Source organism: Harpia harpyja, chromosome 15 (genome assembly GCF_026419915.1).
Source record: "Harpia harpyja isolate bHarHar1 chromosome 15, bHarHar1 primary haplotype, whole genome shotgun sequence".
NCBI classification, from domain to species: Eukaryota; Metazoa; Chordata; class Aves; order Accipitriformes; family Accipitridae; genus Harpia; species Harpia harpyja.
The window spans coordinates 30,702,266-30,718,024 of NC_068954.1; the positions used below are offsets into that span (position 1 = coordinate 30,702,266).

At 51.3% G+C, this 15,759-nt stretch overlaps 1 protein-coding gene across 2 annotated transcripts in view; it reads right to left on the reverse strand.

Annotated features, from left to right (window-relative positions):
• The window catches only part of VDR (vitamin D receptor), a 39,550-nt gene that overhangs the window by 11,526 nt on the left and 12,265 nt on the right, over nucleotides 1-15,759 (reverse strand). Inside the window, exons 1-4 of one of the 2 annotated variants that reach the window (XM_052809380.1) lie at nucleotides 11,279-12,471; nucleotides 8,116-8,187; nucleotides 6,416-6,566; nucleotides 478-608 (exon numbers count right to left, since the gene is read on the reverse strand). In XM_052809380.1, the coding sequence (XP_052665340.1) occupies nucleotides 478-608; nucleotides 6,416-6,566; nucleotides 8,116-8,179 (346 nt within the window). In that variant the 5' untranslated portion in view covers nucleotides 8,180-8,187; nucleotides 11,279-12,471. Of the gene's footprint in view, nucleotides 1-477; nucleotides 609-6,415; nucleotides 6,567-8,115; nucleotides 8,188-11,278; nucleotides 12,472-15,759 lie in introns of those variants that run through there. The other variant, XM_052809379.1, reaches the window with a different exon arrangement.

Genomic DNA, 15,759 nt, shown 5'->3' on the forward strand with positions numbered 1-15,759 from the left:
CAAAATGCAAGCCAGTCCCACATTGATGAAATTACTGTCACTGTGGGGAAGCCCACTCAACTCTCCCTGTTTGGATGCAGCAAGGAGCGTGCAAAAACACGTTGGAGAGGACCGTGGCTTTGCACAGGCACGACGGGAGTAAGTTCAGTCAATGTAACCGGGAGGTAATCAGAAACAGCCCCGGATGCTCTCGCTAAGCTGATGTCCCCAAGAGCCAGCAACGGCGACTTGGCTCTGATAAAAGCAACTCTCCAGATTGCTAACCACCACCGGAACAGCCTCAGTCATTAAATGAGCTCCTCTCAATCATTACCCACCATATCCCCTGCCCTTTGCATCCTCTTCGAATGCTCGTAGGGCTTTCAGGTTTTACTCTCGCATGCCTTGCCTTCTGCACTACACATTAATTGAGAAGAAAAAGGACAACACAGCATGAAGCCGGGCCATTCCCCACGGGATGCGTGTCCGCATACTCACACTCTTTCATCATGCCGATGTCCACGCAGCGCTTCAGCCGACACGCCTGGCAGTGACGCCGGTTGTCCTTGGTGATTTTGCAGTCACCATTGAATGGGCACGTGAACATCGCTTTCCTCTTCATGCTTCTCCTGGAAAAAAATGGAAAAAAAAACCATCTTGGGTCAAGTCAACACCATTTTGACTGTGCAAGAGGCTGCTCCAAACGTCAGGAGGAGATGCAAGCACAAATCCAGCTCTCTGGACAGCAAACTGCTGGAGAGGGATTGCTAAGAGGATGCTGGAAACATTTCTGACCTGACTGTTCAGCTCAGCTGGTCGCTCGAGAAGACTAAGTTGGAGAGGCTGTACCTGGGTGGTTGCATCTACAGGTTTGATCTTAATGGTTCGGGCATTGCTGGACAGCACAGAAGAGAACTTCTTACAAGGACACAGCTGAGGGGTTCAACCATAGGTTAAGTAGGTTTCTGGTTTTGAACAGGTATTCTGAAGGCCAAAAGAAGGGTGGAAGGATTGTAGAGAAACCCCCACCAGCAGCAAAAGAAACCAGGATGGAGGCCGGTATGTACCAAAGCAGCCCATGTTATTAAATATTTACCAGCCTTTAAAGCCTGGCTTTGCTAGAATAACTGGCTGGAGCGCATGTTTGTGTGTGCAGGAGAAAGAAATCTCACTGCAGGATACAAGAGAAACAACACTTAACATAATAACCCTCTCTTCCACCAAAACCACACCGTGCCACGTTAATCCACTGCTGCAATCGGGACTTCCAAGTACAAAGGGTCAAAGCCAGAGCTCCCAGCGAAAACTCGCCTTTCTGCGGGGCCATCCTGCGCGATTTCCACTAATGACACATTACAGGCATAGCTGAGCTGGTCCATTAAGGGCGGTTTCTCCTCTGCATTCGGAGATGCCGAGTCTTTGCTTTAGAGAAAGTTACTCAATGATCTGCCATCAGCCAGTGAAGCTTATGTCTGGATTTGCAAGTATTTCTAAAGGTGCCGCTCACTTTAAATGAAGAGGTGATTTTGAATGGAGGTAAACCAAACCCAGAGTGCCTCCAGGCTGGAAAGTCAAAGTGAGGATGTTCAGAGGCGTAAATGGAGCAGAGAAGCAAAACCGAGATAGAATTCAGGTACAACAGTAAGAAATCTGCCACCAAGTTAATGATGTATTTCAGCACTGGGATGGAGAGTCTCCTGCTAGAAAGAGTTGCTCTTCTAGCAATAAAATCCCTCCGCGATGCTGAGCTGATGGTGCACGACCCCTGTGCTCCGCGGGCAAACAAGTGGATGTACCGAATGGGTGACTGCAGGCTGAGAGGGCGATGGCAGGGGGGCCCCTCCAGCCCAGGAACGGCGCCAAGCCTGCGCTTATAGGGTATAAATATAAAATATGTTCTTGGGCTGCAGACCCAAGCAGCACGTAGCATGCAATTAGAGGCTATTTTAGAAAGGGAGATGTAAACAAAGAGGCTTTACTCTCCCTTCACCTAACATGAATAAATGCATTTAGGAAAATTAATACAGGAGAGGCGGATGGCAGAGCCCTCCATAACCTGCCTTACACTAAGAAATTCCTGTTTCACCCAGCGGCCGGCTTTCAGTTTATCGCTTTTCTTTGGGTTTTTCCCTTCCACCAAGACCAGCAGGATCTTTGCTGTCCCAGAAACGGGGACAAATGTGGCCCAGCTCAGGGGCAAACCAGGATTTGAAACCAGACACCCCAAAATCTCCCAGTTTCGGTGAGCGCCTCTGTTTTTGAGCATCTGGGGCAGGCAGGCGGCTCGTCTTTTCCCCCGTAGCCCACGGCAAGGCTGGGGAATGCACAAACAAGCCAGAGAAACACGAGGCCCTCGGGCAGGGAAAGATGTCCTGTGTGCAAGGGCAAGCCAACATTACGGGTTTGGTATGAAAATTGCAGTTTATTCGAATACAGGGTGGCTGGGCACAACAGAGGGTTTTTCTAAGCAGCCACTTCTCTGCCCCAAGGGTCCACGGCTCTCAGCTACGAGGGGCCCTGAGTTACACCAGCAGCACAGAGGAGCAGCCAGCCGTCCCACTGTGGGAGCTCACGCCGTCTGGCTCTGGTGTATTTTTATAAAGCCCGAGAACTAGCCATTTCAAGGCTCGTTTAAGATCTGTGTCCCAGGCAGGCTGCCGAATGTTAAAAATAACGAGATCCCTCCCTGCGCAAAGCCAGCCCGCGGGTGAGAGTAAACACGGCCGCGGCCAGGGAAGCTGGGGTTTGCCGAGCAGGGAGTGATGTGCTCCGAGGTCGGGATGGCTGTACCTGGTGGGAGAAATAGGGACAGCATTCCCATGGATGCTCTCCAACATAACCACTCGCTGCCTGCAAATGCAGTATGGCAAAGGACAGGCTGCTGCGCGTGGAGGGGTAATGCCCATCGCTCACCGGTGCTTGCGGGATGCCCATCCCATGAGGACAGAAAGAGCCCATCTGGCTTTATTTCGTGCAACAGATCTGGAGAGCACTGCAGCCACAGGGAGGACTGCGATTTGCCTAACTCCTGCTCCACAAGTCAGGAAACCTGATCATTAACCACCCCCTGACTGCAAAGGTGGAGCTTTGTGCTTGGTTTTTGGTAGGTATATGCCTGACAGTCCTACCTAGTGCACTGAGGAGAAAGCAAACTCCAGTGCCTCTATGAAATGGCTTTTAGGTTATCAGAAATGTGGAGTTCCATAAAAGCCAGATGGTGAATAGCAGCCCTGACAGCCCCCACCAGAGGGAGGGCAAAGCCTGGTCCAGACCTGCATCATGGGGCAGGTATTAGTGCTGTGCTTGGTCCTTCCCCTTACCAGACAGGGCTGATCTTCAAAGTAACTCCGAGTTTTTTTATTAGCAAAATGGGCTTTCAATACACACAAAACTCCCACATTTGCAGAACCTGTGAAATAACGTTTCCTGACAGCTACGCTACTCATAACCAAACCCCGCAGTGCCCTTCCTGGCACAGCCTTTCTGTCACCCACCACAAGGCTAATAGGCGAGGAGTCATTTTGGCACCCAGGCTGCAGCAGAACCACCTCTCAAAACCATCACAAACCACTTGGGTTAGCATAATCCCCTGTTTCTCCCCCATTACAGCCCTACACAGCCCTCCAGGGAAGCCCCTTGGTACTCCAACAGTCGAGTCAGCGCCGGGAGCGGAGCTGCAGCTCTCTGGCACCCATTTTGCATCTGTTTCCATTTTCTCCCCCAAATCCTGCCAGCTCCATCCCCCACTTCTGATCCCAGGAACCCTCCAGACAACTGCACTTTGCCCTGAAATATCTCAAGAGACCCCTGGGGAAAGAGGAAGAGGGGATGGATTTATTTTAAAAGTTTCATGTAGAACACGGCAAAGAACAGTGATGCAGACAGGATGGGTGGGGACTTCGTAGGTTTTGAAATACCCAGAACCTTTCCAAGCAGCTCTGCTATTAATGCCCAGTGTCACTGCACCAGGGGAAAAACTAGGACTGTAGAAGAAACTAGAGAATCCATGGATGCTTCAGCCAAGTCACAGCAGAATAAATCACTCTGGCTTAGCTGCTTTTTAAGAGCTCCTGAGCAAACAGTAGAGCTCAATAAAAGGCTACTGTTGCTGTTGGCATCATTATTAAACAGCAGACTTTGAAGCCAGCAGCCAAAGGTTGCCTCACGTCTGTTTGTGCTGCAGGTTACACACACGTTTGAGCACCCAGAGGTGCCAATAAAGTCCTAATGCCATTTATAGAGTCATTAAACCCAGGACCTCCCGGGGGACTTCACGCTGGGGAATCATGTCACACAGGTATGTCCCCAAGGCAGGTGAGATCCGCCCAGAGATCCTCCAGCAGTTCTGCTGTCGTCCCGGCGAGGCAAGGCTCAGGCTGCGTTTTGCCGCATCCCTCTGCGACGGTGCGCAAGGCCCTGAGTACGCAGGGACCGGTCTCAGTCCAGCCCACAGAGGAGGCGAAGTCACGTCTACAGCCTGAGCGCACTCAGCAAAAGCTGTGAAGCCTTCCCAAGATTTTGCTGCTGCAGGTCGATATTCACAGCTACTCACCCCCTTTTAGCCCCTTCCAGCCAAGGCTGCGAGTCTGACCTCCCAGGTAAGTGTGATCAGCCCCTCTAAATTGATACCAGCGCAAGCTGAAAGTTGAAAAACAGCAAGTGCACGCAAGCGCAGCCTGTTATAAAACCCAAGGTGCTGGCAAAGGGATGCACAGCTTTTCCAGGAGAGTTTTAGGGGTCCAGGCTCTTCCATGGCAGTGCTGCTCTATTTTAATGCAGAAGGCACTTCGATACTGTGGCAGCTGCAAGCATTAATTCAGTGAAGGAAAATGGCATGTAAACAAGCCTGTGTAAGCCAGAGGGAATACACCAAGACCTAGCTTGGGGAGAGCGTGCCTGGAAAGCAAGATCAAAAAAAGTAGTAAAAGCCTTAAATTGAAAATAAAGGCTTTATATGGGGCATGAAGGGCTAGCTGAAGATGAAAGCTTTTCATGTCATTAAGATGTCTGTTCAGAAATACTGTCACAGTTGTACGTCTTGCATGATTACAACGGTGCGACAATAGAGATGGGGAAGCGCAGCAGCAGGGCTCACAACGTTAGTGCAAGAGCCACATCACACCCAGAAAGGGTTCGTCAAGCAGCACTGGCCATTTCAGAGGTCAAAAGCCAGAGCATTGCCTCTGCGGCCACAATGGGGATGGTAAGGTCAGGGACACCAGACCAGAGTGCAGAAGAGAGCACCTGAGAATTACTCATTTAGTGGCAGTAATTGAGGAAAATGTTGTCGCTCAGGTTGGCCAGGCTTCAAATCTGCCCTGTTCAAAAACAGACTGCAAGACTGTGGTATGTGAAAACCCCCATCTAGCCCTGAAATTCCTGCAAGAGGAGGAGTTATGACTTTGCTGTGAAAGTTCAAGCTCTGGTTGCTGTAACAGCCCAGCTCAAGGTGTAAAGCTGTGCACTCCAGTGTTTGCAATCCCACAGCCACCTGTGCCACAATCTCATTACAGTGCAAAATACTTAAGCAAGGTTTTTCCCAGCCAGTCCCTTGCCAGTCATTATCTGGCTTCATTTCACCAGCGCTTAGTCATTCTCTCACTCGGTGCAAGCGATCTGAACTCCCACGTGAATGGTTCAGCACCATCCGTATGGGAGCATCGCCTTGACAGACACAGGGGTAAAACCGAGCTGCTGACAAATATCCACAAACCTGCAACTCTCCCGACTCAGAGACCCCAGCAGCTTTCAGAGCTGTTTCTGCCTTGCTGAGGGCCAGCTTGACACCACTCAAGACTCCCACCTGACACTGGAAAAAAGCCTCAAAACAGCTGCATATACAGCTTACGGCTACTTTAAACCCCCAAGAGCCAGAGTGGTGACTGAAAGGCTGCCTGATTTTGGAAAGAGCTTGGTGCCCACTCCAGCAGGTGGGCAGAGGACCCCATGCATCTCCATACACAAGTGCACAGAGCTTCAGAGCAGACATTAGAGGCAGCTTGCTTTAAAGAATAGAAGTTTGTGGCCATCATACCAGTTTAGTTTTCAAAGACGGCTAGTTTCTGGTGTATTTTCCCAGGTGCCATCCATAATGTGCTAGAGCCTCTTACACCCCTGCCTATACAGCACGTGGAGGTCTGCAAGGCTCCCAGACAGATGGAAGTCTCTGGCTAAGGGGAAAACAACGTATTTCCCAGTAGCAGGGTGCCGCAGCAAGCCACAAGAAGGGAAATAGTTTGTGATCTCTCCATTATCAAGATTTGCAGGCATGTCAGCTGTCTGCAATGCAGGCACAGGTCTGGCAAGGCTGTCTGCAGCCCAGCTTTGCAGGGATGCAGGGAACTGGAAGAGCAGGCAGGCAGCACCCTGCTGATCAGACCACCCGCTCCTCCAGGCTCGCTGGTAAGATTCCTCCTCCCCAAAGACCCTCACTCACCTGAAGAAGCCCTTGCAGCCTTCACAGGTCATGGCATTGAAGTGAAAGCCAGTGGCTCTGTCTCCACAGACACCACAGATACGGGGCACGTTCCTGTCAAACTCGCCAGCCGAGTCGGAAAGCGATGTGCTAGCAGCCATGGTCTCCATGTCTGGGAGAGCAGAGAAAGCCAGGTATTTATTTTGTAAAGCTGTCACAGCTTTACAAAGAGCAAATTGGATGCAAATAAAAGGCTTTTTCCTTGGCTTCAACACCGTTTGGCAAGAGAAACTTCTGTGTTCCCTTTGGCTCTGTGCACCAACACCACCAAAAAGCAGGTTCTAGCCAGTTTTTAGTAAGCGTACACATTTGCTCATCTACCCAGTAAAACCAGGACTGATACCCCCTTCCCATACCCCAACCTTAAACACACCACAGAGCATGCTCACAGTAGTTTGCTGTGCTTCAGTGGGAGAACTCCTATAGCCCACCCCAAACCCAGATCGTTTCCCCCCCCCCCCCCTCACTCCTTCGCATTTGTTTTCAGAAAGCCTTGAAGGGACCAGAATTCACCCAGATCGATGCTGTGAAACCACAGGGAAAGAGGTCATGCCGCCCGTACGCTGGCGCAGAATTTCCCTTGTGCACTGACAGGAAGCAGCACCAGCACACTCATGCCAGCTCCCGTAAGTGAGAAAAATCCCAAATACAAGTCAAGTGAACATTGTTTTAAAAAAAAAAAAATCTTCAACAGGGATGTAAACAAGGGAGGGAGGAAATAGTACTCCGAACGCAGATCGCTGAAATTAATATTAAAATGAAGCTTTTAATAGACTTTCCCTGGCTTACAATATCCACTGGTAGAAGTCTGTCTGCTATTAGAAAGACCGAGTATCTAAAAGCACTGGGAAAATAAAGGTTAGAAGTCTTCACGGTGCAAAATCTTGGTAAAGACCACACCAAGACTGCAGTTTCAGATGGCACCATCCAGTAGTTCGGTAGGACAGGCTGTGTTTGTAGCTCAGCTTACCCTGCGAGTTCTCAGCAGCTCCCGTGCCTCAGTCTCCCCGTACACAGGGCAGAGTTACCCCTTCTGCGCGTCTCAAGATGAGAAATTTTAAGTTGATTCAAGAGCTTCAAACAAGCCTTTTTAAGTACGGCTAGATGTTTTCTCAAGAGGCACTGCAGATAGCTGCAGCATGCTACACTGTCTCTAGTCTATTTTTGAAAGGCTTTTAGCTGGTGCTGGAATTGTCCTGTGTAAAATACTCTTTATCAGTCGCTCAGTAACTCCAGACAGTGAGTCTGGAGCAAAAGTGAATTCAGAAAAAAGCAAGAGGACAACCCTACAATTTAAGTCTCACTGTAAGTCTACCAGTCTGCTATTGCTTGATCCCAGTAAAGCCTGGACTCCTCTTGATCCCCTGCCAGGGTAGAGCAGCTCTGCAGAGCTTGCACACAAAGCCCAAAGGCCCTTCGGCCAGCAAGTAATGTCCCCGGAGGACCTGGGGATGTATAGCTCCCAAAGCAACTCCAGGAGCTTGGAGTTTTCTCTGATCTTGGTTTCGCCTGTACTTCACCTGAAACTTAGCACAGCCAACGGTCCTAGCACCTTTAGATAGGAGTCCTAGTCACCTATACTGCTTGGAGAAAGCCCCCAGGAAAAGACAGACACAACCCCAAGGACAACGTCCTCTGTGCGGAGGAGGGTTATCATTTACCTGTATCTGGAAGATACGCCATGCTCTGCTGGTGCATTTCCCAGGAGCTCTGGAGCTGGGACATGGAGCCACCTGCAATTAAAAAGACAGACAGGACACGGTCCGAGACAGCTCAAAACATCAAGGTCGATGAGTCAAAGGAGAGCGTCCGACTGCACGCCCCGGTCCCGGCTCGCTCCAGCCCCTTGGCGAGACGTAAGCACCGTGCCCAGGGTGGGGTGATCTCGAAATAGCCTGCCAGCTCGGGTACCACTTGTCTGGTTCCCACACCACCTCCTCACCGCGGAACCGTGGGGAGGTATCGCAACACCCCGGCCGCCCTCCGTGTGCTGGCGGGTTGCTAAGGGAGCCGGAGGAACGCACAGGTGAGCGCAGCAGCCACCCTCGGCGAGGGCAAGGGCACAGGAAGGAAAGAAGACAGCAGGAGGTGCTCAGCTCATTCCTTTAACCTCAGTAATATTTTCCTATAAATTTAAATTTCACAATTCAGCCTGTCAAGCGTGCAGCAGCGTGAGACCCACTGGCTTGCGTGGGATGGCATAAAGCAGAACTGAATGGCTGCTATAAACACGGGTCCTCCTTCAACAGAGCATGCATGCTCAAAGTCAATGGGATCACCGCAGCACTGAGTATGTGGAGCTTTTCTTTGTTCTTCCAGCAGCTCTGCTCATGGATGAGAAGCACCACACTGGCACCAGGCTAACAGCGTTGAGACAGAGCTAGGAAAAGGTTTTATTTAGGTGCTTAGCCTTCCTTGAGCTGCTCCTCAAGGCCTGGCTAACCTGTATTAGCAGCAGGGCGGTAAGTTGGCTTGTCCCCGTGGGTCACTCCACGGTTCAGCACAGACTCACAGCCCTAAACAGTGAAGGTGCCACAACAGAGGGCCAAAGCAAGGAGAGCTGTGGATGCAAACCGTGTCCCACGGCCAGCCAGCTCACAAAACGTGCCTCCAGCCAGCGGGTTTATTCTCCTCGAGTGCTGCGCTGCAGGACAGCGCTGCAGCTACCGCCAAGGGTCACGTCAGGAGTGAGCAGCCAAGAGCAGCACTTGGGGATCTCCCCGTGGGAAAGCAGCGTGCAGCGGAGCTTCTGGATCTGGGATAAGCCTGAGACTCACCCGTGCTTGGCAGAAACCTGCTCAGGCCAGGTCCCAAGCACCCTGCCGAGCATCCGCCTCCGTTCCACCAGGTTTTGAGGTCCGTAGGGGGAAGTAGGGCACAGAGAGCCCCAAACAGGCTCGCCTTCCCGAAGGGCTGGATTCCAGGAGTGCCAACAGCCACTGCATACTAGGCCATGGCAAAACACCCGCTGAGCTCCCAAACTGGAAGCTGCTCTGTTGGTCACGCGGGGCATCTCTCTCCAGCAAGCATCAGGGCTGCTTTTGGGTGAAGACCCTTGTGGAGACCTCAGCAAACCTCCTCCCTGCCATACAGACATCCTGACGCCCTGTTTAATACTGCTCCAGTGCTTTGTGTTGGTCCCTGCTCTACCGCACCTTCCCAGGACCATGCACGGGGACACCTCCAGCATCACGAGGCAGGATGGGGAAAGCAGGTGCTGATGGCAACCAGTCACCCTAGGAGAGGTCTCCTCCCACCCTCATCATGCCTTTTGCTTTCTCCAGTTCTCAGTTAAAAAACAAAGCAAGACGTTATTTGGTCACCAGTGTTCATCAGAGAGTAATGAGTCTGTGCCCGATGCAATTCCCACATGGATGACGGCGCTGCTTCAACCTACCATCTCTGACTTCTTGGAAAACGTTACTCAGCCCCATAATGGAAGTGACATCAGTGCGCGGGGTGGAGCGTGCATGGGAGTTTCCCTCCACCCCCATGAAAGGTCGCCCATTCATCAAACCTGACATTTAGCCTTCACCTCTTGGAAGAAGCAAAATAATCTGCATTAGAAGCACTGACCTCTTTCGAGCAGGCACCAGAAAGGTCAAACCAGTTTTGTAGCTGGTTATAGCTAAGTTGCAGCAACCCAGTTGTCGCCCCAGCAAAGCCCCGGGGTTGGCTCTGAGCAGCCGTGCTTCGCTAAATCTAAGGTTTCCCATCACCTCATTCCCAAGGCACCAAATCCATGCACAGGTCAGGAAATTTCAGCCTTCAGATGATCCTTTTTTGGGGGGGTTGTACATAGCTGTCACAGCAGGAAAGCTCAAAGAGCCACAAGATGCTGGCAGGGAAGGCTGCGTGATTGTAATTAGCAACCGGAACCCTCCGCTGGGATGCTGCCAGATGATGCAGCAGCACAGAAGCCACCATGGCCAAGGTTTAAAGACATGGGAAAAGTTCACCTGCAGGAGACACCGAGAGGGAAGAACAGTGCAAATAAGCCAGCTGACTGCTGTGCAAAGGGCTGCAGTTGGTAGCTCGGCTCCAGCCTCCCTGCCAGCAGCTGTTATTTAGTCCAGGCTTGCAATAGATCCCTCATACCTGGGAAGGCAGGAGGATGCGGCAAGGCAGAAGCAAGAGCTGGCTGCCCCTGTGTCCACCTCCCTGCCTTCCCCAGAGGGGTGACTCACTTCTCCTGGCCACTGGTGCCGGGAAGACCCAACCCAAGGTGGTGCCATGCCTCCTCCTCCGTATGTCCCTGCGCGCAGCCGGCGACGCAGCCGGCCCGTCTCCCACTGGCGTGCGATGGACCAGTGACGCAGCCCTTGCGCACGCACAGCATCCATCGCCGCAGCTGGAAGAGTCATTAACCCCAAGCACGAAACGTCTCCCGCTTTGGCCTCCAGCCTTGTCTGAGTAACCAGAGCTCCGCAGACGTGGACCAGGGGCAGGCAGCAGCTTCCCAAAGCAGGTGGCTGATGGTGAAGCACGGACAGAGCCCGCGCTGCTGGCCAAGAGCCTTGTGTGAGCAGCCGTTCAACAGCTGCGCTCAGGGAAAGCGGCGCACAGCCGGGAAGCTAGAACACATCTGTTAGAAGCAAAACAACGGTACAAAGGGGAGAGCATCCTCTGGAGGGGTTTGCCATTCCCCAAACGTAACCCAGCTTAAAGGAAACCGGGCAAGTCATCCTGAAAAATTAGCGTAACAACCATTGAAAGCATAGCCCAGTGACCGTGGGGTGGCTGCATGAACACTGGGACCTCCAGTATGGGGTACAGGAGGGGCACCAGTGCCACAGGACCAGAAACGAGGGCATGGAAAGTTACCTTAATGTACAGGGAAACAAGCACAGCATCAGCTCTTCTTCCTCCTTTATGCCGAGCCCAAAGGAGAATCCTTTGCTTTTAAGTCTGTATTTATTTCCAAGTACCCTCAGTAACCACTCAGAAACTGGTAGGAAGTACTTTGCTGAGGTGTTTTCTCATGCTTTATCACTTTCCTTTTTCTCTTGCCAACTTGCAAAACTCACACTCACAGCTCATCAGGACTTGGCAGAAGGGAAAAGGCTTCGGAGGATGACTGCTCCCACCGAAAGCCTTAGTCACTCGAGTTCAGCGTCTGCACAGCAGCAGGTTTCCTTCCCAGCATCGCAGCACCGAACTGCTTCCTTCCTTCCACTAGCCACAGCAATAGCCAGAGCTGGGAATAACACGCAAGCTAAAACAAAACCAGAGCCAGAAACCAGTGCCGGAGGTGCGATGGGAGACTGGTCGTGGGGCTGCTGCTCAGCAGCCAGCTGGGCTTCAGATGCCCCACACTTCCCTGACGCACAAAGCCAGAAATACATTTTAATGTGAATGTCCAGCATAAGAAACACCTAGAAGCAAGGCCAGGGCTTTGTCTGGCCAAGGATACAGGTCTGTATTCAGCAAACTGCTCCCCAGGAGGTTCAGGCTTTGCTGAAATTTGGGGGAGAAACCAAGAAGTCTTTGGTGTTTTGAGACTACCGTGATTAAACATTTTCAGGATGCAGAAAATAAACCATTACAATACTGTGAAAGTATTTGTCACATTCTCAGTATCCTTGTTGCTCTGTCAAAATGCATTTTTTTGGTTAATTTATTTGCCAAGCAAAACAAACAAACAAAAAAAACTTTACCTGCATGGCCTGAAAGGAATAGGCTGGTTTCTGAAGTCTAAGTAAATCCTCACCCCTGGCACTGCTCTGACTTGCTACTGAAGATTCTTAAGTCTTGGAGAGACCCATTCATTTACATGGAAGTTTTACTATTTTCCTGGCTCGCACTCAATTAACACCACTGTTGACATGTCAAAACAAAACGATGCTCCACGGAGTCTCTGCAGAGCCTCTGGCAACACACTTGCATTTTAAGAAGCTTTTTGCAGTACAAATCAGGCTATTAATAACATTTAGTTGCAGCATGCGAGCAACCCCTTTCTCTATTAAAAAAAGGCAATTAAATAATTTCCTTCTGTAGCTCCAGGGAGCCCTGTTATTTAGCTGCTTTCCATGAGATTTATTAGACAGCGGATTGACAGCCTCCCAGGAAGATGAAGCACTGCTCCCACATGAGCCCAGCACCAGCCCATGCGTCGATGGTGGCTCTACATGTTGCACATGGATGGATGTAGCGGGTGAAGCTCCCTGTGCTGCTGCACAGTTGGATCCCTCTTGCCACTGCTCACCTTCATTTCTAGGTTGGAAGAACATTTTTTTCTTTTTTTTTTTTTCTTTTTTTTGCAAGACCCAGAGTGGCTGCAACCTCCTGGGAGCTGGCAAGGAGATCTGGAAAGCCTGGCAGCGTCATGAGACTGGTAGTTATTTATTACCTGATGCACATCAACTCATGCCACCCCTTCCTCCACTAATTTGATTAGGTGTAAAACCCTCCTGAAGCCTCTGCTAACACCCCCAGACAAGGCTGGAGGCTCCTCCATGCCAGGCAACACCTAAGCGTGACAACTCCTACCCTGGAGAGCCCAGACACTCCCAGTCTGCAAACAACATGTCACTGCAATGAGGCATTCAGAGGAGGGTCCAGCTGTGTGACAACCAAAGGAGCTACAAAAACTAGTTTCAAGAAGGTCAGAGAGACTTTTAAAAAAATCCCTAAGGAACAGGATGCTAATTGCATTCCTTGTGAGGAATCAGGCACTTATGGGCTCCCTAAACACTTTGTGGTATGGGAGTGAGCAAGCCTGGGGACACACTGAACTCAATTACAGCCACCAGCGCTCCCCAGTAATGCGGTTAGGAGCAGACATCTGCGCAGCCATGTCCCTGGCAGCAAAGCTAAAAAAAAAAAAAAAAAGTGTTGACAGAGCAAGATCAGGTCTGCTCTCAGCCTGGCAGGGCTCTCGCCAGCCCACACTGTGACCCTGCACCTCCAGCATTACGGGGCATCTTTGGCATCACATCCAGAATCTGGGAAACCAGAAGGGAGGAGAGGGGATGGATGCACGGGCCAGTCCCCAAATACACGGGTTTGGGTTTCCAGTGTCATCAACACAGCAACACTACCCTTCCGAACTCTTTTGTGAAGGATGATTGCTCTCCAAAGGTGTCGGAGCAACACCAGGAGTGCCTGCAGGCACACAGGAGCTGCAGAGCGTGCAACCCACTGGGTAGGCTGCAAAACACATCCCGCCACCCACATCCAAAGGCACAGCAACGAGTCCTCAAGCAAACACGTGTGCAAGGCAGGTCTAAGGACGGCGAACGTGCTTCCTCTCGCCTGCTGCAAGACTGGAGCCGGGGGCTGGAGTCCAGGCACAAATTGCATCAACCCTGGCTGGGAAGCGCAGGAGAAGCCTGTTCAACAGCCTGGGAAAGGGGCCAAGGGAGCCGGTGTACGGCAGGGACAAGGGCTGGCCGGAGATGAGCATCACAGTGCCTCTCAGCATGGAGAGGCAGAAGAAGAAAAAAAAACACCTGGCCATTTACAAGCTCTTCTACCACATAAGCCGAGGATCTTTATAGGATCTCACATTGCAATTAGGCAACAAATCCTTACATGTGCAGGTAAAAAGCAGAAAATATTTCTAGGTGCCATTCCCCTGACTGGAAGGAATGAAGTAAACAGATTTCCAGATTATGGCTCGGGCACCGCATCAAAAATACCTCCAACCTGACTCCTCACTGGCACGACGCTTTGTCATTTAAGCCACAAAAATTAGACAGAGCGCACGCTGCAGCAACCCATCTGGATCTGTGAGCCAAGGGGGACCCCACCGGCACTGCGTTAGTGGCAGCTGGATCGCTTTAATATGGGATTTTTATGCGAGCAATGTGTCCTTTCTCAAACTCCCCTTCAACAAATAAATGAAAGCAACTTTTCACACGGCCGCAACTTTGACATGGGCTGGCAGAGCTTCCCTCTTTGCACCTTCCCCGTATTGCGGCTTTTCAGCACAAGCCGGGTACCTATTGATGCCATCTGGACTGGCTGCGGGAAGACAGAAAGGGGCTGTTTGGCTTCAGCCTGTCTCAGGCTCTGCCCTCGTTCCCAACCGATGAGCCTCATCCAAGCACGCGTCCTCTCTGGACCAACTTGATGCAAGAGTTTACAGACGCAGAGCCAGGTCTCGAGACTGTCTGCCAACCGGGATGAGCAAGCCCGGCACACCCCACCTGCAGCAGAGGCCATCGGCTGCCGATAAGAGCAATAACAGAGAGGAGTGCTCAGTTACAGCATCGCAGGAGTGCCCAAAGACCCCCCCGTCCCTGCCGCGAGGAGCGAACACAGCAGAAGAGGCAAGAGCCAGCCCGAAACGCAGCGAGTTTCAATGCTGGTGAATTGTGAGCGCCGTGGCATGGGAACTGGAAACACATACTGGGAAGGGTGGAGCATCCTCGGGCATTGAGTCACGGGCTGCCGTGGGCTCCATCAGACTTTTGGGCTTCCTGAGCAGTCTTTTCTATAGAGACCTCCTGATCTGGGGCTTTTCCTCCTTGTTTGAAACCCCCTTTCTAATTATTAAACCAGCTCGTAATGCCCGTGATCACTAATCATGAAAAAGCAAGGCCCTAAATTGCTTGTAGCATCACATGGAGTAAAGGAGCTGCTGCATTTTAACACTTCACATCCGCAACACTAATTCATTTAGAGATTCAGAGCCCAAAAGCATTTCTAGGGTAAAGCTAATCAAAACAAGCTTTTAGATAGGAGAACAGTTTCAGCAAAGCATTGCTCTCATGGATTTGGATTTCAAAGAAAGCATTGAGTAATGATTCACAACATGACATCATGCAAAGCAGCCTCAAAAACATCACACACTTATTTAAGTATACACATCTACCAGCTACATCAACTGCAGTGGTAGGAATTTTCATTTTCTTGGACAAAGATCCAAAACTACTCAGACCTAAAAAAACCCCTATTCCTACAGACTGGCCATTTCAACCCCACTGCCTCCTCCAGCTTGAGCTGGTGCAGGAACAGCAATGGCTCTTCTCCCTTTGCAGGTCTGAGCGGGCCCAAACTGGGGAGCACTGGTGACCCCAGAGTCAGGGTCCAAGCAGCCCCACGGTCCCCCTGGAGAAGGGGGGGTCAGGGCCGCTGGGATCCCTTCCCATTAGCACGTAGCAGGGCTCTGTCTGGCCAGACCAGCACTGGTTTCCAGGAATGGGCTAAACAATTCTATTTCCCCTGTTGTGGGAAATCACGACTGCTTTCAGGTGGAACAGGAAAGGAGGAGACTTCTCCCGGCCTCGTCTGAGCCCTCCCTACCCTCTCCCCCATTCAGCACCCGAACCACGGGGACTGCCTGCCCCATCCCCAAGAGA